A 25942-nucleotide genomic window follows, 5' to 3' on the forward strand; every position below is an offset into this window, starting at 1 on the left:
GGTATTATTCAAGGCGCGAACGTTACATCTGTTGTCGACTCGGCGGAGGCACTAATGACCCGCTTTTCCGACCATTTCCTCGTCGGGATTAAACGGAACACGAGATGGGGGAGACGAGACAACGAGAATTTATAATCCCCTGCGGCACACATCTATCCGTTTCGGTCATTGCTATCGTGATACGGGAACGTCCTACCTTTGTTTACGGTGTCACACGCTAAATTAATTTCTATTGTACACAAAAGAGACCAACCGGGGCCAAAAAAATGAGACACGACGCTGTGACACGCGATCGTAGCTCTTGTGTACCTTTAGCACAGTGGCGAAAATTCCGCAGCAATGTGTGCTCACTGTATTGTGAGAACGGTCGTACATTGCGGACCATTTTACCGTCATTGACATTATTTATTATATCGGCACTTTCATTATTTTTTTCGAATGAATGCTTAAATATTTTCCTATTTTTCAAATGGGAAAATATCGACGCGAACGACTTTCCGCAAACGCATATTCATCACCATAATCGTTCAGCATAAAGGTTTCTCCGATAATACGAATACGTAGCCATCGATACCTATCCTCTAGAAAAGACGCATTCATATGACTTCGTCGACATTCAGCGCCTACTTTTGTGAATATTTATGTATGTATTTAATACAAATATTATATATGCATAAATTTCAAAAGAAATGTCAGAACCGGAACCAAAAAAGCTCTGTAGGTGCAATCAATTAAAAATAAAACATAGAAATAATTTATAGAACTACTTTTACACGATATTTTTTGGAGGAATCTATAATATCCATCAACTTTATCATCAAAAAAACAATATAATTTAAACGCAATTTTTCGAGTAATACCATATTACTTAGTAATTACTTGTATTGCGTATTAGTGTAGTAATATGTAATGCAAAAAATATAATAATTGAAACAAAAGTAGAATATTTCTGGTTTAAAGTACCTATTTTATTTCATTTCAATTTTAAAAATAAGAAAAAGATGTTTAACTGCAATTTAATACAATAATATATAATACGCACGATAAAAGATAAAAAAAAATTTATAATAATTTACTTAATAAGCTTAATTTTTTTTAATGTTTAGTATTACCAAAAAAACTCCCTATACATACGTAATATGTTAATTTTTCCTTCATATGTACATACGTGCGCTAATAAAGAGAACGAAATTATCATCATCAGATAAATTATACAATATAATACCATTACTTCGCCCGGAAAGCTGAAAGTGCTTATGCACAAGTTCATTAAACTGTCACGCTCAGCAAGCTTTCGCACTAAAAGCCCTGTCTTATTCCGTGCATATTTTAATATATACACAAAAGAACTGAAAACAAAACCAAAAAAAATTCGGGTGTGACCAACCCATGACTATGTATTTGAGGAATATGAGAAAGTCACAAAACAAAATCCTATATTGAACCGTACTTATCATTATTTTACACAATAAATATCAAAAAGATTAAAATAATTTAAAAGGTCAAAATAAAATAATGAAATATTGTTTTAAAAAAAAATACTACTTCCAGTTTACGAATTCTGACCAAAACCTTATCAGCTCTAAGTTATACAAATATAAATTTTCAGCTTGATGCGTTCGGGGTGTGGACAGAATAGGGGCACAACATTTTTGACCTTTCTAAGAGGAAAAAATCCCACTTCAGGTTCATTAAATTTAGTGATTTTTTTTATTCTCATCACATTCACACAAGATTTATACTTCAATTTTTTTGTGAAGAGCACACATGCTTAAGAGGTCGAAAAAATTAGTGGAAGAAAATTCGAACAAGAGTAAACTGCCACTTTTATACATAACTTGTTATTACGCTTAAACTTCTAGTTATGAAATTTCAGTTCAATAAACCAAAAGGTTTCTGAGAAAAACATAAAAAAAACCTCGATTCTCTAGAGTAAAAGTACTACTTCCGGTTCAGATAAAAATATTTATAAAATATCAAGTTATAAAAATTATTATTTTTATTACATATAGAAAGAGGATACCTATAAGGGGAGGTACCATTTCCAGTCAACTTAAAAATTTGAATAAAATGGACGTCATGTCGATAAGAATTTAAGTAACCGATACTAAGTTTCAGTTCGATAGGACTAATGTTCAAAGGACTAGAGTTCAAAAAATTCCCAAAATACACAGACACACACACACACACATATTTTCTAGATCATGAATACGTGATCAGTAATCGATTCTAATCAGTCAAAATCTCGAGTTCGAATTTTCGCATGATCACAAAACTTCATCTATTGTTACTACGTACATAGATAAAGTAAAAATAAAGACTTTTATATTGTCAATAACTGTGCTTTCTAATTAAAGATACAGACCTAACACGCAACGATGATGATGATGATGATGACATCATCAAACGTCACGACAACTTTAATATTACATGATAGTTCTGTCGGGTCGCTTTTGCCCGACATGACAACCGTATTATTCTCCATAGAACAATTAATCAAAACGCTTTTGTTTTACGCAGAACAGTTGAAATCGTATCGGAATTGTGCTATTTCAAGAGTTTACGAATTTACGTGCAAATTTGGGGAATTATTTATCCGAAAAATTCTCGTACTTTTTGTAAAAATAGGCGTTAGTATGTGACATAGAGCAACATTGAAAAAATCAGTCAATGTATTGACAGCGTTCAATCAAAACAGACGTGTACTTCTTTTATATTATATAAACGACGTATCGCCCGTCAAAAATGATGTCTATCGAGATTTATGCGTAAAAGGATGTCTATTTGTACTTCATCTTGTATTTTATTCACATAAAACGTTTCATGAATAATTCATAACATTTTCCGCGTTAAGATTTTTTCATTAACGAATATAAAATTATCTATTTATCTTATATAAAATTATATACAGTGAAAGTCAATACAATTCCGAAAATTCCTCTCATTTAGTCTGCATCGATAGAATAATTATTGAATCGCAAAAATTCCAAAATTAAATTGTCGAATAAAAATAGCCGCTGATTGAAAAATCAATACCCGCCGTCGTATAACAAGTACATACATATATACAACATATGCATACATATGTACTTGATACTTAATACATCAATCACGAACAACGCGCAAATAACTCACTTGAGTGATTTTTATCCCGGAAAATTGTTCTGTCATCTGATGTATATCGAAAATCAACGCCACTTCGAATATTATATACGTACAACACACAATTATCTATATTAAAATAAATCGGAAAAATAATTTTAAAAAAATACAATACGCATTCATTTCGCGATACGGTTGAAAATGCAGTTTCCTCTCATTTGCTATTCGATACGGTTCAAATAGCCCTCACTTCCGGTCGACTGGTTTCAACTGAAATTTTACCCTTACATGCATAATTCTACATTTCATCGTCTATTTTGCAACCACATGCATTCATTTAAAGGTATATACAGATTACTTTAAATTTCTACCTACGTTGAAAAATATTTAATATAGCCAAATTGATTTAATTATTTTTAGTTCTGTAATTAATTTAATTTTTTCTTCAATGTTTTTAGTATTTTTTTGCCAAAAACTCTATCGGTCCAGCTTTAAATATACAATAAACAAATACGTGAACATTGAAATGGCATAAATGACTATTAAACTATTATAAATATGTTTTTTGAAGGATAAGAATATGCATTTATGCCTTTGTATTAGTTCAAATCGTGATATAAGTACATATCTACAATACGCCTTTGATGAAATTAAAAGCAGTAAATGTTGAAAACGTATAAAGGTCCGAACACACTAGGCGACAATGCGCTGCAGCAACGCAACGCAGCTGTTGGTACAAAAGTTGATACATCATCATCAAAGCTGGTACAAGGTAATTTTGAGGTGAAGTGTGGCACCACTTGAAGTGCTTTCTATCTCATACAATCTCATACAAACAATATTTGGCCGCGCTGCGTCGCTGCAGTGCAGTACTACCTAGTGTGGTCTAAGCTCAAGTGATACAATGTTTATAAAAATATTTTGCATTGATAGAAACTTGTTTTGATGGGGAGCAAATACACACATTTTATTAGTGTGAATCGTGATATAATACATACCGTTGTGAGATAAATATATTGTATATGTATATTTCTTGCGATTTATGATTTTAGATCAAAATTATACGAGCAGACAGACATAAATCTCTATTAGCCAATTTCAAAGCGATATCTTTAGCATAATTTAAAATTAAACACTAAGCGTTTCGGATTGCTAAATCAATTAAGGAACACCGCTCTGCGTACACGCTGCGACATAATCCAAAATTATGTGGAGAAACCCAATCCACGAGATTAATAACAAACGTGCGACCCTGAAACTTGGCCAAGTTTCTCCAACCGAGCCACGGAGCAACTCGCGCCTCGTCGTCGACTAACAATATCCAATGAAGAATACCCTTGTCAAAATTTGAATGCGTGTCAATAAATTCACTAATTTGTCCACGACAGGCATTTTCGAGTGTTGTTTAATTACGAGCGACGTTCTGACAATAATATGCATACATATGTATATACGTTCCATATTATGTGACTTTTCCACGATTGTTTCAGTTTCCAGTAGACTGGGTAAGCTGTCAAAGTTTATACCCGGTTCGGTGCCCAGCCACTACTGGCACGACTTTTCACCGTACACTGAATCCTATGAGGACATCGACGAAGATGACTTCTTCGAGACGACCAGCAGCACTGGTCCCCCGGAGCCGTTGCCCTATTTTTTGGACGGAAGTGCATCAAACGTGACGGCTCAACTTGGTGGACGAGTTTTACTACACTGCCGAGTGGGACAGCTTGGGGACAAAACTGTAAGTAATTAATTAAATTATAAATATACATATATATATATATATATATATATATATATATATAGGGCACCGAGTAAGTTAGGGCGTCACTCGATGCGCCAAAGGCGCTTTAAAATTTAAAATTAGAGCGCAAAAGGCCCTTAAAAATTTTAGATTAGAGGGCCAAAAGCGCTTCTACTTTCTAAACTGTAAACATGCTGGAAGATTCTAACTGATTCACGTGCAATTATATTCCTTAAATAATTCCTTATTATCTGACACACGATCGGAAGCGAAAAAAAGCAAGTGTCAAAGCAGTTCGTTATCAAATTGTTGACGGTTATGATGTTTTAATTACTTTATCCGAAACTGAAAGAAAGGATCCAGGTGTAGCTCATGAAGCAATCACATTAGAGGATTTAAACTAATTAAAAAATTTCAGCTTTCTTGTTTCATTCATTGTTTAGTAGTGTTCTTTTTCAATTAAATTATTTTTTAATTATCGGATACAACATTAGTGTCAATGAAAGAAAGATTCGAACAGTTGAACAAATATTCAGAGACGTGGGGGTTTTGTGTAGTTTGTAAACAATCTACCGGGAAGAGCCGATCTTCAAATTAAGCTCACCATGAAGTAAATATCTGATATTATTAGTAATAAACTAAGCGATGAACCTGTTATTTTAAAAGCCTTTCTTTCGAATAAAATTCAAGGTTTTTAAAATAAATCCACTCATAGTATTAAACTTTATAAAACAGTATGATTTACAAGAATTGTATCCGAACATTTGGGTTGCTATGCGAATTATGCTGACGCTGCCTGAAACTGTATCAAGTGGTGAACGTTTTTTATAAAATAAAGATAAGTTTTTCGAAACTTAAAACTTATCTCCGGTCTAAAATGTCACAAAATAGACTTTCCAGATTTCAAACTCTATCTACTGAAAATGATATCGCTGAAAATCTTGATTTTTCAGTTTTAATTATAGATTTTGGTTAACTTTTGAATTATCATTTTATTTATTTATTTTTAACTACACCTGGGATTGGGAAATCTTGTTAGCCATTTTACTACCGGTTTTTTACAAGATTTTTTTGTTAATCTAAATATTTTTTCCATTCGTTAAGCAATAAGATCGATATTTATATACATATGTATGTGCCTTTCAAATGGATAAAAATGAATACTTTTGAAATCTGAAGGCTACGTCATTCTTGAAAATTAAAATATAAAATACATAAAAATGTGGAAACATTTCAAGTTTATTAGAATATAAAATTTTGCTTAGCGTATGGCAAAATATTTGTAGATGAGAAATTATTATATATGTATGTAGTAGACGAGAAATTTCAATGATCCTATGAAATATTACTACAGCATAAAAATTAATATCCTAATCCTAGCTGCGAAGAACGATTCGACGCCATAAATATGAATGTGCCTTTAAACGTTCCGGTGGCAGTTTCGATCGAGCCCTTGAAATACAAAAGTCCGTATAAAAAATAACTTTAAAGCACTTTCAGTTTTTAGACGATTCTCTTTATCGAGCACGACACGCTTTAGCTTTTACATCGTCCCACACTACGGAGCTCGAATCTCGTTTGCTTTCTTGAATTGTTAAGCAGGTGTTGTTTCTCGAAAATTTTCAGAAATTTCCCTCTCCTTCCCTATATTTCTCTCACACCCTCTCCTACTCCCCATCTCCTTTAGATATCATACTTCACATAAAAATTCTCCGTCTATTATTTTATGTGCGAATAAATTTATGACATGAAAATATATCAACAGATTTGCGAGCATTTTTCAAATCCTTCCGCGGCGAGCTTATTCGCACGTGTTTATGATATGCCATCTGGAAAATTCCCGTTTTCATATCAATAAAAACTTCGGTAGATATACGTATGTACATATGTACATATATCGCTGCAATACTCGCTTAAAATCAAACGACCATTGAAGCAGAATATGATAAATTATTCCAGTGCAATCTTTTTATTTTTCATTTATGTAAGCTTCCATCGAAATGAATAAAAGTATCAGTTTTTTTAAATCGATAAAGTAAACAGACAAAGTGAAACTTTCAATACTAGTATACAAAGTACCTATTACTACTACTCTGCGTCGAGATTGGGTTAAATAAATCCAGCGAGTTAATCAATTTATTTTGTTGTGTTGCCAAAGTTTCAATCTTTCAATTCGGATTTAATCAATCAAATTGATTCGGATACGAAATAGCTCTAAAACTATAATATACACACATACATAAACACAATTTCAAATGGGTTTAATTGAAATCAGTTCTAACAAACAATTAATTTCGATTTTCAATACTAATTGAACAATTTTAAATACAATTATTATAAACAACAATTATAAAACAATTAATCTTAAATTAAACTAATTACATATATGTACATCGTATTTTTTTTACAATTCTTTCTAGCACATTTTATCCCGTGTGAGATTCGTTTCGTATTTTTTTTTCTTCTTAAATGCGATTCGATTTTCGAAAATAAAGTCAAAATGTTTACGATAGTTGAAATTCGAGTCTCAAAGTGACCCTTTAAATTGAATTTTCTACGTTTCAATTCGCGCACGTGTCGGAAGAACGACAAAAAGTGGGTCTTTGAGTTTCGAGTCAAAGACCCATTTCCATAAATTGTCCTTTTTTTCAATCCGAAACATATACACGTATTATATAAACATATATTGCAAGAAAAATAAATAATAAGACGATTGTAAGAATGTAATTATTCAATTCTATAGACTATCGTGTTTTCTAATTTATTTAGAAAATTCTTCTGTTTCGAATTTCCCACGAGGCAGCTACGATAAGTTTAAATGTCAGATTTAAATTCTGAATTCGAAGTATCTATTAAAACTTTGGACTTTTTAGCGACCTAATTTGTTCGAAAAGTTGTCGATTTCGTCCCATTGGAAAACTCGACATTTGTAAAAAAAATTCTCGAGTGAAATTACTTAAAATGAGATCATTGTCTAGTTACAAAACGAAATTGAATAGTAATTGAAATAGTTTCGAAGGAAAAAATACTCAACATTAAACCAAACTCCGGACATTTGAATGCCATTATCAAGTTTCAAAGACTTGAAAGACCCACGTCCTAACGGCTGACGCATCGCATTAATTTGACCTCTTTTTCGTAACTTCGGCAGTAGAAATCCATAAGAATACTGCATAGTTGGATTCACCAGTATCCACTTAAATATTTACGTACATATACAAAATATGTATAATATGTGTAAAAATATATATAAAACTATGATATTACCTAATTTTATAAATACACTATGTATGTACAACGGAAAACATTTTTCGTTCAAATATTGAACAAATTGAACAGATCTAGTTTAATTTTTTAATATGTATAACTTTTAAAATAAAGTATTTATTATACAATGTTCTAAAACTTCTTATCTTGTCGAAAAGTTACTTCCCCTATAATATAAATCTCACAAAACGAATTCAAACGATTTCATATTAGCCGTCATCAATCTATCATAAACAAAGCTTTTATAATTACATACATACATAAAATCACAAACGTATCTATATTATGCGAATCAATACAGGCTATTCTTCCCGTCTCCCTTTACATCCAGTTGATCAAACAATCGGGTTAATTATCGGCCACACTTAATGGAAATGTCCTTTTAGTGGACGGATATATGTACATATACACATGTACATATGTACATGCATACACCGATGGTTGGCGACCACCATTTCGCTTTGAGTTTCCCATACAAACACATCAATACGTGCACCCACACAACACAAGGAGCCGCATTTAATTAAACACGCCGAGCGTACCGTACCGGTCTTCGCGAATTTGCGCGTCGGCCACGGCGAAACGGCGTGATTTACGGCCATACCCAAATTTACATTCCGATCGCCCGCGGAAAAATTAAGTCGTCTACCCATAAATCCGACAATTAAGGGTCTTTTTCGCGCAGGACCACCCGTCTAGAGCACCCCAACCACCCCCGACCCCCACCCCCAGCGCGTATATTAAAATAAATTATTAACGCAAATCGGCCGGGATGTCGACCCGAGTCCGTTCAACAAGTAAAAAATGTAACCATTTTTTATTTCGCGCCGAGGAAATGGGTGTCGAATGGTTGTGTTTTTGTACTTTTTTTCTGCATACGAATGTGAAACCCAAAACAAAAGCAACGTGAGAATTGCGAATAACAGTTGCTTCGTAGCATACATTTATTATGAAGCGCCCTGTGTGAACGTGGAAAATGTCAGATATAAAATCCGACCATAGTATTATATATGATACTTCATTTAATAAATAATAGCATTTTCCACATAAATATTTGTAGGCGTTCATCTGCATACATATAATAAAAATTATTATTTAAAACTACATATTTAAAAATTAATCTTAATCTTATATTTGTGATGCCCTGATGGTAGACGTCACTAATTCCATTTGATGGGTTCAAATCTCCCTTGAGAGAAATTGTATTATAAACATTTTCTTATACGTATATTCGCAGAAAAAAGTATTTTCCTATAATTTTCCACGAACATGATAAAAACGATAAAGGGCACGACGAAACTCTCATGGAACAAAGGATGTACCCTGTCCCAATGTGGTACCCAAGTTAGTCGTCCGTTACAGTTTCCGGCTTCGAGAATCGAACATTGAACCCAACACCCTCGAACGTGGAAAATCCAATAAAAAGGGATGAAATTTGACCCGTGCGGGTACGAAATTGATACTGAAAGTATAAATTAATATAATGTGATTTATCGATGAAAATCTAAGCCGTCGTTATAATATATCAACTCAATTTCATCGTTTCTAATGCATTTTATTATTGTAAAATATGCACAGATTTTGCTCAATCGAATAAACGTAAAAGCATAATATTGTTGGATACTTTTACATGTAAACAGCTTAAGTTTCCGCACGGAGGTTTTCATATTTGTTTGTTTGTTTTAAATATTGAATCTGTTTTATTTTCACAACGTTGAGCCTTTAATCCCGTTTGGTCAACACGAAACGTATAATTGTGAAACAATTCCACAGGACTAACTTTATTTAAATCTGGCAAAGGGAAGGAGATGCGAGGGATGTTTAAATAGAAGAAAATGGGGAGGGGATTTGAACCGAGCAAATAGAAATAAGCGATGACCGTTATTACAGCTAGCATTTTGATACTGAGAGAGTAAGATTTCTAGTGTGAACTGTAAACTATTTTACTGAACATTGCGTAACAGCAAATTATTCATCGTTATGTAAATTTACCGAAAGCGTGTTATATTAAATTTGGATATTGAATTTTCGGTAAATGCGTTAACATTTTTCTTTAAAATTTCTCTTCGAACAGATCTAAAAAAATGATTCTACAAATTCTTTTTTTACCCCGGAATAGAATCTAAATTTATTCATTGAGTTCCCTACAGTAATCAAAACAAACGTCAGTTAGATACGCAACAAACACTCACAATGGAACAAATATCGACCATAATTACATTTTATTTTCCTACCGAATCATGTTCTGATGAATTGGGGAAATACTTAACATGAAATTTTATATGAAACGAATATAATTTTTTTTAAATAAAAAAGTACATATTTTTCCTATTTTTTATTAATAAAATGAGCAATGGTGGTGTTGAATAAATGGCAATTTTGCAAGAAACCATCTAGACTAGACACTTGGAATTGGAAAAAAAGTTGACGAGATAATGACTCTAAAATACTAAGCACGCATCGTGTAATTTAGAAAGAAATAAAAAACAGAGAATTCACATTACGATAAAATTCTTGATGTTTTAAAAATTGAAATAAAATTTTGGCACGTCACCGAAAAGATTTATACGGTATTGTATCAAAAAATATATTATACTAGTATCTCAGTTGTAAAAAAAGAACAAAGACGCATATACCAAAACAGAGCGCGATAAAAAAAAAACAAAAATAGGTGACTAGATTTATATTTTTTTGGTTTGTTACACCCCGAGAATCGCGAATGCGGAAAATATTTTTTGTCAGCAACGCAAAACAAAAATGAAAATGAAAAAAAATAGAATAAAAGGACACAACAATAGCGGAAAACCGATCGCACGTATCGCGAAAGAGTTTCGCGTCCGCGAATGGGGGAACCGCAAGCGTGCCGGAGCGTGACGCAGTTTTCCGCTCAGTTGACAGATGTCCTCGGGTGTTTTGCGCGAAAGCCTTCGCGGCTTTGGAGGTGAAAACCTCACAGCAACCCGCCTCGATCCCCCGCAGGATGGTCCCGTCGGTTCGCGACCCGCAGTTTGGGAACGTGTCGCACTTAAGCGCGAGAATTTCGTCCGTGACCCGTCTCGCCGCACATAAATTAAGCGAACGCTGTTTGTCGGGTTGTTAGTACAATTTGATAAGGAAAACCGTACCCACCCGAATATCCCTAGGGTTCGCCTTACAATTTGCTAAGCGTTCAACCCTGCAACGACGCTCGTAAATCGACAAAATTGCGACAAAACGTCGGCTCGAACCGCTCGCCTCCTAAATCTCCCATCAAATTCAATAGCCACACCTTGCATCCCAATCACTCACCCCTCAACGATGAATATGTAATTCACATGATATTTGTACATTCAATTTAGCCTCTTATACATAATCCAATTTGATAATATACGTGAATATTTGTGTACATACATACATACAGTGTAAACATAAACGGGCTTAAAATGAACTTAAAGTAAAGTTTATTTACAGTTTCTGAACTACTGAGTCAACATTACCCACTGAGATAGAGTTAAATTAGCCGAGTACTAACCCAGACGGATCTTGTAACAAGTTGAAAAACTAAATTTTACATTTAAATATTATAAACATTTCTGTAATACAAAACATTTCTGTAATACTGGTCCAACATATCTACTCAAAGCAACGCGAAGAGATTATTTAGAACGACAAATATAAACACAATCCCGAATTCGTCTTATACATATAATCTATCAAGATTCTTAATTAACCTATAGTAATATATTTTATAAAATAATGAACATCGTCAGACCTCGCTTGAAATATATGTAGTAGGTTTAATAAGAAGCGATAGGCATTTTAACAGTGCGTAACCAACACAACCTAACCTAACCTAATTTAATCTTTCACAACTATCATAAATTTCTCGTTTGTTTAGAACTATCTCTACATAATGAACTTTCAAGAAAACTAACTGTTACATCATACGTATGTATGTACATATATACATATGTATGTACATGTTATATGTGTTAATAATATACGTGTTATCCCACTTCAATATAAATTACATTAGAATACAAAAGACTAGAGAATTACATATACACACTTGTTCTTCATTAAGTGGTGTTGTTGTTTTGAGCTGAACAGTTAAATTTGTTGACGGCCTGTCACACATCCCTGAAACAAACAAAATTAATTTCAATTAAAGTTTTGGAAACTTAATTTGATAATTACCTATGTAATTGCAAATTCTGATTGCAGCCAAATCTCACAATTAACCCTATAACGCGATTAAAGGCTTTTCGGGCGCATTTTCGTGCCTGCACGCACACGATTAATTTCCTGTGCATAATTAATCAAGAAAGTTGCCACCCCCAAAAACAAACACGCCTAATCCTATTACCGGGTTGTGGATAAATATTATTATAATATAAACCAACGACGATGATAAAATGTAAATTATAGTGTTTGAAGTAACGCAAAAATAATGCGATTTCCACCTCACACCTCCTCAAAGTTTGAGATACTTCGTTGCGGTTATTTTTCACTAATTTGATCACACGCTTCAAATCGCAAAGTGTTAAAGTGAATAAAAAGCAAGAAAATATAGTTTCAACAAAGAAACTTTATTTTAAAGTTTTAGCTAGTTTATATATCACTGAGCCTCGTCACACTAAGATTTTATTTCTTTTTTGAAACTATAATGTGTATACAAATTGTTACGGTTATTCTATTATTTTTATATTCCACAGATATCTTGGGTAAGAAGACGTGGAGAAGAACTAGTTCTTCTGTCTGCTGGTGGTTTAACACTAGCCAGTGATGGACGTTGGTCTCTACAAGCTGCAAGCCACGGAGATTGGAGATTGGCCCTAAGTCCGGTTGCAGCCAGGGACCATGGACCATATGAATGTCAAGTATCAACCCATCCACCACTTGTGAGAACGGTTCATCTTTCAGTACTCGGTAAGATTAAACTCACCTATCAGCTAACTATACATACATATGTACATATATATTTGTTTAATACACAAGTATACCACAGTGTCTCCCCAATATGACACTGTGTCCAGAAAATACATAAAAGATATTTTTATAAATATAAACATAAGAAAAAAAAATAATAATATCTACATAGATACAAGTTTATGCAGATTTACGTGTACTTTTTTATTGTACAATTCGAGAGCAGTTAGTACGTGATTTCTCCATAGCGGCGTGTTAGCCGTGCCGTTTGCGAAGTTATTCTATTAAACTTCAAAATTAAAAATGTTTTTATTCGCAAAATGGATGAGAGGTCACAAAGTTCCATTTCCGGCATGCGAATGCCTTTTCCATTATCGCATCCATGAAAAGCCTAAATATCTTTTAATTCCTTCCGCTTCTTTATTCGGGAACAGTGCGAAAAGTCGTTACATAGAATTCGACTTTTGTATGTACCTACCATACATAATATATGTATATACATTTCTTTGTAAAAAAAATCCAGTACACAAAAAAATACATAATGTAATAATAATTATATAATAATTATGAAAAATTCAAAACAGTATTCTGCCTAATAATTAAATATAATTACAATAATATTCACAGAGTATCTCACATGTTAAGCATTTGTTTACTGTTGCAGAAATCGAAAATTTTGCTAGATGATTACGTACATATGATTACGATATATGTACATATGTACATATATCTATAGCTATTGGCTAGGTCTGAATGATTATGTATAAAATCCAAATCGATAGCCTCCTGTCAGAGTTTGCTGATTTTATCTTACTTAAATTATTGTACTTACCGGTCCATACTAAATTAGCACAACCCAAATCATTATCCATTCCTGCTTTCTATTATTTCCGCTCCAGAAAATCACAAAAGATAAAAAGTGAAGTTCACTACACTCAAAATCGAATATATGAACATATATTCGAAAATAGCGTCGGTCTTATTATAATATTAAAGCAGCTAAATTAAAGATACCAATAGAAGTGAAAAAAAAATCCGTAAAATTCAGTAATTTCATTTGGAGAAAAATACATATGTACATATGCATGTATATAAATTCATATGAGGGGAAGCTCTTTCGTGCTAGAGATTAACAATGGTCTACGTCAAAAAAAAAGCAAGGGACGTTTCTTCGCTCGAGAAAACGACACGAAACGACAGAGGCTTAAGAGTCCAACCGGGATCGAAAAGTAAGACGCAGAAATGCGAAATATAAAGGTGACACATATATTTCAACGAAAAAAATATATATTAAAACGTATGTATATATGTATGCATGTATAAGGCTACCTACTTACATAATAATATATGTATGTACTTGTGTAATAGCATGAAGAAATTTTGCCATCGTAAAATACTCCCCGTTTAATAAATTCTCACTTCTCCGCTTTACAATTTCAAACGAAATTCGATACATCGGGTACTCATACCGTAATGTAATTCGTCAACGTAAAGTGAAAACAATTCTCGTTCTGTATTTAATACTGTCGTTTTTTTCTTTCTTACAGTACCAAAAGTCGAGATAGTGGATGAGCGAGGTGTTTCCGTGTCTGACAAGTTCTACAAAGAAGGCTCCATTATAGAGTTGCGTTGTGTTATCAGCAAAGTTCCCCAGCCGAGTGGACAAGTTGTGTGGACACACGCTGGAAAACATCTCAATTACGAAACCAAACGGGGTGGAATCAGGTGAAAAACACTAACAATCGCACAACACACACGTAAGATAATAATCCTAATAATAAACAACAAACACCATTAGCGCATAAAGTTTCACTCAAGCATAAATCTAGAAAAAAAATTGTACCAACCAAAAAAAATCAAATATACATATATTTATATGGCGTTTAAATATATTTTAAATACTATTATGTATACTTTTTTTCTTTTGTTATTATTCGTATTATATTCGTTCGTCGTTTTGTTGGAAGCGGTCTAGCTTACGTACACATGTACATATGTCGAATCGAAACGACACGACAGACACACAAACGCACAGACGGAATATGATATTGGTGATATTATATATATGATATAATATTTTATAAGTCAATATTTGACCAATGAGTTAAATATTGACTTAGAAACATCATGTTAATTCACCATAAATATACAACCAATTTTTGCGGGAAGCAAACCAAAATGAACCTTATCTGTCCATTGAATGATCTCAATTTTTATTTCACGATTATGTTTTACGACTCTTAAAAACGTTATCGTGTATATTCCCACCATAATTTTTATTATCCATAGAGAATGTACATACATTTTGCTCATAATAAAAATCCCATCCCCGTCTTTTTCAACCCAGCGATATGTAGGTACCTCCAGTGAACGTGTCCTATTTAATATATTCCGACAGTGGCGCGAATGCGGACGTCAAGAACGTGAGCTTTCCGCGGTGGTTGAGTTTATTTTTATTGCCAATATGATCCGTAACATATTTTACGGGGACCCATTCGATGGGCGGCCTTTGGTGATGGGTAAGAAGCGAGAGAGAGAGTACGGGAAGCTGTGCAAAAAAACATCGCTACCCCTAACGCCCACCCTTAGCGCTTCATAAATAAAATTTGCGTGGTAAAAACGCGCGAAACCTGTAAAAAAAATTCGTAAAAGTTGTCGCGGTCGGGAAGCGGCAGGAAGGAGGTTAAGCGAGTTTTTCTCGCTGCCTTAACGTGTGACGAGATTGATAAACAACTTTTTAATCAAAAGCTCGTACGACGCACGTGGTTAAGAGAGGTGATAAGTGGTGGCGCGGAAACCCTGCGGTTTTCGCGATTACGAAACGCGAATTTCGGCACACGCCAATTGCGGTTTAAATGTGCGATTTGAATGCCCGTTTATGGCATAAATTTCGAATAAAGTCGTTGAAAGCGTGCACTCATTTGTATATGCGCACTTCGCAACTTCAAAAGTGCCGATAGGAAAAGTCGCCACCATTTGAGTTAGGCGTAGACATTATATTTTGTTTATAATACACTAGTTGTTTTACCCGGCTCCGCTCAGTATTTGTAATATAAACAGCGAAAACATGAAGAATCTAATAGTAAATATTCATTTGTTTTTTTATTAAATTTATTTGAATCGAAAAAGATATAATATTCAACCAATTGAATTGTCGTCATCTTTGTTTTGTTTCATTCGAAATTATATATTAGATATATACATACATACACATATTATCCTCTCGCATGCACTCGTTCGAATTTCGTGTTTTCTCGATGAGGCACGTGACATTAGTCATCGAAAATGTCCGAGATTAGAGGGAAGAAAGTGGTGCGATTAGCTCCTTGTCGAAAAGTATTACGAAGAAAGTCACAAAAACTGCGTACACTTGATGGATTGGGATCTCGTGGCTCTTTTTGTCGAATATTTCCAGTCGTAGAAAACTTACGGGCCAACGACCGAATTTTGCTTTGACATTACAGAACTATAGAATCAATTAAAATTCATCTGTACAAATTTGAACTTTTACATATGTAAAAAAAATAATTTAAAAACTCTACATAAATATTGGATATTAAAATATCCCATTTTCAACCTGTAAACGCAAAATTATGTATATTGAAAAGAAAAACAAAATTCCTATTAAACTCAATTGTGGCCCTATTACAATTCATATTTTGACATAATATTTCATTATACTGAACCCATCATATGAAACGTTTTTCATATTTGCAAACCATCAAAGTGTAATTCAACATTTACATTGTCTGACATTTAATGAAACTCAAAGCAAATAATATATAATAAGTACATATTTCCGAAACATATTACCTACAATAAAGGTTGCTTTATAAGTGAGCAGGTGGAATCATTATTACATATCAAACACATTGAGCGTGAGCGAATTTTGAACACTTTCTAAATTAAGCCTACGTGTTTAGTATTGAGATAACTTAACACGGATGAGAAAACTCTTTACACGTGGAAACTATTTTAGTCTCATTAATTGAGCTTCTATTTTTGAATTCATTGTGAAGTGGGCATTATTTTTATTTTTTTATTCATATATGTACATATATGCAAGGAAAACCTAACAGGTAAACCCCAATGAGCTTTGCTGACCAATTATAAACAATTATACAGTATCAAAGAGACGGGGTAGCTAGCATTTTATAATATCAGCAAATTGAATTTGCAACTGATCAAAATTGCGAAGTGGGCATTCTCTCGGTCTAGCCAAATCTCTCGGTGAGTCTCTGACTACTAAGTTCATCGTAGCTAAAAATACTACAATTATATACCTAATGAGAATCATATTTCATAATTCGAATCCTTAAAAGACAGCGATTGACACAAAAAGAATCGCCTGATCGATTGTAATGTGCCGTAAAAAAACCTTATCTGTTGGCAGACAAGTTGTTGTTGTTTGAGAACCCGCTACGACAAATCAATTGCTAAAAAAAATTCACGTCCACAGATAAATTTCTCCGTGAATTTCCGCCTATAAAAACAGCACGAGGCCTCTAGTTAATGTGTAGTTACATGCGTAGATGCTTGTTAGTAAAAATACGCGATCGCCACGTGATGAGGGTATAATAGGTTCTATTTTAGTGAAGTTTTAATTAAAAACGAATCGGGATCACATACGCGCACACACATACACATATGCATATGGACACATATTGATCGGAAAAGGGTTGACTACGCCTGTGTCACATTGTCGTACTCTTCCACGTCTCAGTTAGCGCGTAGGGGTCCTCCTACTGATTTATGGCGGTTTCCCCGCGGCCAGCCGCCACATGTGGCGTTATCCAATAACCGCCCCCATTTTTGCCCGAATTTGATTGATTCCCTTTTGGCCGCCGCGACGGCGCGCCTCGAACGTCGAGCATCTGCTGAAGTTTGTAAAAAAATAATAATAATGGCGAAAAAAAGAGAAACAAAAAAAAAATCGAAAAAACGAACGGAAAACGGCCAAGTTTTCCGTGCGACTTTGACGAAAATTCGGTAAAATCTCATATTTCAGTGGTGTCGCGCGACAAACAAACGATCACCCGTTGAATAAATGACACGGTCCCAGTTCGAGAAGTAAACTTTGCCGGGTGACAGTGTTTAGGAACATATCGAACAGCGCGGTTGACCCGCTTGAGTGTACGGTCGATTGCTCGCGATACCTCGGGGAGAAATGGTAGTATGATTGTTTGTTACTATTTTTAGTTTTACGTATGTATTCTTAAATACCTTTAAAATACGTTTTATTCTCGATTTGAAATATAATAATATATTCGACGGTTTTTGACGACCTTCTGCGCGAGATAAGAAAAAGAGAGGGCATAATTAATTAATGAAAATGATAATAAAGCATGAAAATCATTTCAAAGAAGTTTTAAAACAAATTTCAGCATTTCCAAATACGATCGATCTGAATTTGAATGACGTCTTGGTATTGTTAGTACAGCAACAGTGTCCAACAACGGATTCCCAACCACAGATCGATACTTGCAAAACCGCAAATCTACATATATATACATATATAATACACACATATCCATACATATTAAAATACAGCTTTAAACTTTATTTTATCAAGCCATTATAATTATACAATAAAATTCAATTAATGTGAGATAAAATTTAAGATTTAAAATAATTTTATTTCACGTTATTATTATATTCAAAGAAAGTTGTGCCATTGTTGCGAGATCAAAGTCCTTCCCAAATACCACGCTCAATATCTTAATTATCCTTTCCAATAATTATATTTTACAAATTTATTGCTTTGGAATAAATTATTTTAATATTAAATTAAATATAAATATTATTAAAAACGTTATTTTCTCCTCGATATAATTTACAATAAATGTATACATATGTATGTATGTCGTACCTGCATATGAAATTTAGATTTACATAGAGTTGAGTATGAATGACCTAAGACGCCAGTTGGAATATATTACAACTTAAAATACACTTCGACTGTACATAACATATCCGTACATATTTACATTTTTTTTTAATGCGCATTATGCAAAAGGCATTTTATAAGAATACTTAAAAAGTAATACTGTCAGATTGAAATAAAATGATGATGCCAAACGATGAAATGTTCAGTATGAATGTACTTAACATACATATAACATGTCTAAATATATGAATATGTATATGCATATGTATGTATATTTATACAAATATATAAATTAGCTTTCAATCGTTTAATATACATACATATGTACATCTAATATATAAAAAGATATTCTACCAAAACGTTTTCAATCAAACGATAAATGTTCCGTTTTGCCTATTATATATATATATATATATATATATATATATATATATATATATATATATATATATATATATATATATATATATATATATATATATATATATATATTGTACATATGTATATATATTATACATTCATAATACATCAAAGCAACGAAAGCATTTCAAAAATGTAAACACATAGGTACGTATAAATAAAAATGTCTTCAAGTTAGTTGATACAAAGGGGAAAATATAAATTTAAAATGTTTGTTACGAGACATCTTTGTGCATCCTAAAGGTTGAATTTTAAATATGCATAAATTCAACGCATTCAAAACCCCTGTGCTAAGATTCTTCTATGGGCATCTACTTTAAAGCTTCCAACGAACGTACGCGACTTTAACTACAAAATTTACGCAAAACGTATAGCACAAACACGCCTTTTGGCCGTCGTAGACGCCGTTTTCCGACCATAAAAGTCGCTTACACAATATAATTCGGCGAACGTTTGTTTGCCTCTTTCGAAATCGGCCATTTTTCACAAGCGCTCGTGAAATTGCCACACCGCAACCAAGAATTGGCTATTTTTCCACGCTCACACAATATTATGATATATCATTCTACGAAAAAAATATATAATATTTCTCGCCCACTCGCTTTCTCTCTAAAATGAGCGATTTTCATCAAAATTACATATTTCTCGTAGCAAGTGACTCTCAATGCCTTCAACCGCAGCGTGCCCGAAATCCAACGAGACAATACAACCTACCCGTTATCATTATAAGTTCTGGGTCCCAACCCCATTGACTTTCAAATTGCCATGCCCTTGTTATTTAATTACACATACACTCACACATGTCCCGAAATGGTTCTATTATACTCATCGACCCGCGTAAATGCCACCCAGATCCGGTTTTTATTTTCATCCATACGTCTTTGACATCACTCAGTATTACTTTCATATTCAATGTATCGAATTGTTTTACTGCCATAATCAATCGTACAAGTGAAATAAATCGTGACAAGCGAACAACTTTTTGTCGATTATTATTAAAGATGTATAAATGAAACTGACTGCTAAATTAAATAGTATATCTACGAACGATTCACAATCAAATCACAGCTATATATTTTGAATCATAATTTCTAAAGAAAATGTCACTTATAAATCACAGCCCCATGTTCGTAAACAAAATGAGGACCTTCAATAATGGTAGCCAGAAACGTAGTGACGTGAAAATTTAATACCTCACTTTGGGAACGTGCCATTTTATATCATAATATGCACATATATAAACATAAAACAAATATATTTACATTCATTCCTGATGAAAAATTTTCATATTTGTACAAAAATATTTTTCAGCAATCGTCGTTAACGTAAATAAAAATTAACTTATTTTTCAAAATTATTCTCAGTATCTTTCTAGACTTTCAGTGCATTTCTAAGGCACCGCCTTCCTTTCTGGAGTAAGCCTTTTACACGAAAAAGGCAAAACGCATAAATAAGAATTTTGTGTTACAACTGAGCAATTTTTGTCTATTTCAAAAGCCCGACAGCTTAAGTAGCTTAGTACGCAAGGGAATCATCCCGTTGAAGCAAAACACTGTATGATCTCTTCTTCGTATTCTTCTCCCTTATTCTCTTAAGGGATTTAAATAAAATAAAACAACCGGCCGAAAAATCCCAAAGAGGCGAAGATAAAGCGATGGCACGCTTTGCGAAATTCATATTTTCATTTGTGGCTTCGCGATCCCTGGCACGCCCTATCAGGGAGAAACAATGAAATCTCCTATCCCGTATCCCAACAAATTTATATCTTTCCCCTCCGAAGAATAAGAAAGAACAGCAAAGGTATGGCCTAGAGTCCTAGACAAACTCTTTCTAAAAAGTTACGCTAGGGCGTTACGCGTCAATCGAATTTCCATCAGAGAATAACAATCGTAAAAGCTTTTCGCGGGCGGATTTTCGCGCAATTATTAAAGATTTATATAAAGGCGAAATTCGATCGTGAAATCCCAATGTTTCTGCTATCGGAGAACCTCACAATGGAATCGAATTGCAAAACTTGAAACCCTACTTCATACATACATACATACATATATATGTATGTATACACATATTTATTTAATGGTAAAAGCTTTTATAACACGATCTGAGTCCATTGACGATCAAATATATTTCCCAAAACCCATACACCAAATGTCATAAAATATTTTAAAATTCGACTATTCAACCAATTTCACCTTTGTACTTGTAAACTGACCATCAATCAACTATTATAATTAAGTTTCTTTATTGAACGATACTTTTATATTCATACGTCAGACTTGGAAATATATGTACCTATGTATGTTAATTTTACGCGCCAGGATCATGTGGATTAAAATACAGCGTAATCTTTCACCGTCCAAATGTGCGAGGGAAGTTTTTGAACAAGTCGGAATTGTAAAAAGGATTACGATTAAGTGCGCAGTTACATAAGCTGGTGTAATTCTTACATGAAATTTTATAGGACAAAAGACACCTTAGAGGAATTACGAGTGAGATACGTACGCCAAAAAGATTTTAATTTTGAAAATACCCAATTACCCAAATCAGATCAAAGAAAAATTTATTATTTAACAATTACAATAGTAACTCATTTATATACATAATTAAGATGTTCCTCTCCGAAGCATAATGTGTGCCTTTTTTACGTCAAAACATTCATTTATCCTAAATACATACATACATACATACATACATGTGTGCCTTGATTTGTATAAATGTTTAGACAAACATAATTATATATGTATGTAGCAACAAACGGTCCCACGAAAAACTGCGTTAATAAAAATCTAAAAAAATGATGTGCAATACTTATGTACATACATATTATTCGAAACGAATGCTAAGCATCATATCTTCAAAAATCTCGGCTGCTTACATTACCAAATCGTCACAGTCCCAAAGGGTCGAATCCCTGAATCAGCACATTTTAACAGTATTTAACTACATATGTACATATGTACATATATATAAATCAAAAAACAATTTTCATTTTTCAAATACATATATGTATTATACTACTATTACATACATAGGCGTGTGTACTCGAATCATAAGAAGTGAGGATCTAGTTCCGAGTAAACGACAAAAATACTGATTTTCATATAAAGCATTTAAACATTTACCAACAAAGCATTTAAATCTCTTGGATTCCTACTCCGCTCAGCAAAACCCTTTAATGATCCTTATGTACTTAAATTACTTTATTTTTCCTTTGTAAGGTCTCACCTTGAATTTGCCTCAATTATCTGGTCACCTTTTTATTTATCCCATATTAATTGTATTGAGAAAGTTAAACTTAAATTTATTAAATCCTTACGCTACCTTTTTCCTACCTATACCCATTCTACTGTTTCCGACATTTTAAAAATCCTTTCTTTTAACAATATTTCTGTCAGGCGACGACATACTGATGCTATATTCTTCTTTAAGCTCATAAATGGTTTCCTTGATTGTTCTGATTTACTGAATAAGGGTAATTTCAGAATCCCAGTTCGGTATTCTAGACGCGTTGCACTCTTTTCACTTGATCCTTTCAATACTAATTCCCAAAAATATTCTTATCTGCAGCGCGTTTATCGTATGTTTAACGGAGAGCTGAATGAGGTTGATCTATTTGGTATTTCCCTACATCAATTCAGGTCTAACATCAAGAGAATCTTGACCGATTGATTCATTTCTTCTCCTATTCTATTTTACCAATATTTCCAATATATATATTTCCAGTATATAGTTTTATACTTTAGTTTAGTTATGTAATGTGCTATTTAATCATATTATAGCTTTCATTCTATTCCTTTTTATTTGTTTATTTTGTATTTACCTTTTTCATTTGTTTTATATTTGTAAATTTCAATTTCTTCTTATATTCTATTTTATAACCTTTTTCCAATATTTTAATACTATAGTTTAATTATGCAATGTTCTACATATTTTGTCATGTTATAGCCTTTATTCTTTTCTTTTTCATTTGTTTTCCTTATATTTATCTTTTTCATTTTTTTTTTATAATTTTTGTAAAAATCTGTAATTGGACTCGGATGTTACATATATTATATATTTAATATTTGTTTTTTTATACATATCTATGTACATCCCGTTGTCTGTTGATTTCTCTATAAATAAAATAAAATAAAAATAAAATTTTATTTTCGTTTGCAGTTGTTGACACCGTGTAATAAGTGAGATATTATACAACTTTTGTCAAAATTTAATATTTACTAATCTTGATAGCATAATACCATTGACTTTATTTGTGTGGCTTTTTTCCATCACATACATATATGTAAATACATATGTACATGCATATTATATAATATGTAAATAAAATTTTGATTTATACTTCCTGTATATATTTTGTAAATGTAAATGCTACAATGAGACAGGATTGCAAAAGCTAAAGTGATCAAGAGCGAAGGAAAGTCGAGTGTTAAAAAATTCAAATTCAGACAGCACCACAAGGGTTAACCCTCTGTCGACGTTCGTCTACTGGCGATACGTATCGACAAGATAGATCGGTGTGTCGAGGCCTTATTTGCATTTCCACTTGGTTATTCCATATTCGCACAAATCTCGAAGGCCTTCCATTAGGGCTGGCCCTCCATATCACCGGCCCCATTCACTGGCCGATTGCATTATTAGCCGGAGTATAAATTCATAGGGACATTTCCAATCGTATTTACTCAGCTAATAAAACATCCTACTACTCATTTTATACCTAATACATTTGTACAGTCTCTGCGATGATAAAAAAACATCTATAAATACCAAATGTATGTACATACACACATATGTACATATTGTATAAAAATGAACAACTATAAGGGTTTTTTTAATATCCATATAACACCCTCCAAATTTTCTTGAAATCCGTCAACATAAATCGACTAATGATTCGATCAAGTATTTTTAGATCAACGATATGTTTCCGTGTTTATTGACATGAAAAGCGATTTATAAATACATACATGCGTATACGTATATCATGTCCCATTCTAATTTCAAGCTTGGAAAATTTGGCATTCAGTTTTACTTTAGAATATTATTTCATAGTAAAGTATTATTTTTAAGATTATAACAAATTAAATTTGGTGCTATTAGCTAATAAGAAAAAGATATCATATTTTTAATATATTATATACTAGTAGTTTTACCCGGCTTCGCACGGTATTTGTAATAAAAATCGCTTAAACATGGTTAATCTAATAGTAAAAATTCAATTGTTTTTTTATTCCGGAACTGAAACAGGAATCCGGGTCCGCAACTGTAAAAGGAATCTAGATCCAGAACTGAAAAAGGAATCCGGAACTGAAACAGGAATCCGGATCCGGAACTGAAATAGGATTCCGAATACGGAACTAAAAAATTAATCCGGAACCGGAATTGAAAAAGTAATCTGGAAACGGAATCGAAATCGAAAGCAGAATCGATATTATCGTCATAGAAAACGATGCTCCCTCCCAAAACTTACATAGTTACAAAGTGTCTTTCGAAATTATATTAGATAATAGTATATGTAAGATAAATTAAATCAAAATAAATTGACTGTAACGAATGGATTGTAGTGGCCATTTTAATATAATAACTCATTGTCAAAGTATGGAAATTTGAAATAATTTAATTAATCAAAATCTGTGTGAATTTCATTGAAATACACTCTACTTAAAATTTGAATAAAATCTCTTTTCTCTTTGCTAAAAACTTTTAATATAAAGTAGTCCCACTAATGCCGGATTGGTCAAATAAATTCACATTATTTTTAAGCTCGAATAACATTTTCATCGTTAATTCAAATCCCTCACAGAGTCGTACGTTTTTAATCGGATTACCGAAACGTTTTTTTTCCATTACTTCATATTATGAATTTATGATCTGATTTCAGCGTTAAAACCGAGGTTCTCAACAGTGGAGCACTGTCCAGGCTATATATAGCAAACGCCGCACGAAAAGATTCTGGAAACTACACGTGTGCACTGGAAGATGTTTCGGCTACCACCGTTTCTGTACACGTACTTAAAGGTTGCTATATATTTTATTATTTATTCGAAGCTGATACTTCCATTTAGTATTGCGGTCAATTTTTTCAAAATTTTATATCGAAAATATATAAATTAGTAATGCAAGTATTGAAAAATTAGCTAAGCATTTTCGTATGAAACACAATAATAATTAAACACGAAAATAATTAACAAAAAGAAACCGAACTTTAATTACAATTTAATCTCAAAGGAAACACAAACAGCTCCCATGATTTTTTTCCATCACCGAACATCGTAATAATTCGTTTGTAATTTAATTTTGACAATTTTAACGCTCCAATTTCCGTCAAAGCAAAATCCCAATATTAAATTGCTATTTCGGAGAAATTCACAATTACCTTTATATTATACATCTATGTATGTACATATATTCGTGTTTCTTTAATATATGTTTGGTTAAATTATATTATCGTCTTCGAATACACCTATCAATTATTGCAACACGAAAAAAACAATTACTGGTGATGTAGTATGCGGTTCACTTTAGTGCGATTTTTGTTTTCAGGAGAAAATCCACTGGCCATGCAGAGAGGGCGTGGTCATCGTCAGACTCAATCCAAACTCTTCATTATCAGCTGA

The 25942-nt window shown here is 32.9% G+C and overlaps 1 protein-coding gene across 1 annotated transcript; it reads left to right on the top strand.

Annotated features, from left to right (window-relative positions):
• The first annotated feature begins 3765 nt into the window (after positions 1-3765).
• Positions 3766-25942, top strand: LOC143915852 (opioid-binding protein/cell adhesion molecule-like). Its single transcript, XM_077436672.1, has 6 exons — positions 3766-3874; positions 4593-4843; positions 12808-13021; positions 14569-14746; positions 25207-25343; positions 25869-25942. The coding sequence occupies exons 1-6, from the start codon at positions 3766-3768 to the stop codon at positions 25940-25942; spliced, it is 963 nt and encodes a 320-aa protein (XP_077292798.1).

Source organism: Arctopsyche grandis, chromosome 8, assembly GCF_051622035.1.
Source record: "Arctopsyche grandis isolate Sample6627 chromosome 8, ASM5162203v2, whole genome shotgun sequence".
In the NCBI taxonomy this organism is placed as follows: domain Eukaryota; kingdom Metazoa; phylum Arthropoda; class Insecta; order Trichoptera; family Hydropsychidae; genus Arctopsyche; species Arctopsyche grandis.

Excerpts from the sequence above, each read along its gene's own strand:
- LOC143915852 (XM_077436672.1), top strand. The coding sequence starts at position 3,766 with ATGTTGAAAACGTATAAAGGTCCGAACACACTAGGCGACAATGCGCTG. Across the intron at positions 3,875-4,592 it reads ATCATCAAAGCTGGTACAAG|TTTCCAGTAGACTGGGTAAG; the intron begins GTAATTTTGAGG and ends CGATTGTTTCAG. Across the intron at positions 4,844-12,807 it reads GACAGCTTGGGGACAAAACT|ATATCTTGGGTAAGAAGACG; the intron begins GTAAGTAATTAA and ends TATATTCCACAG.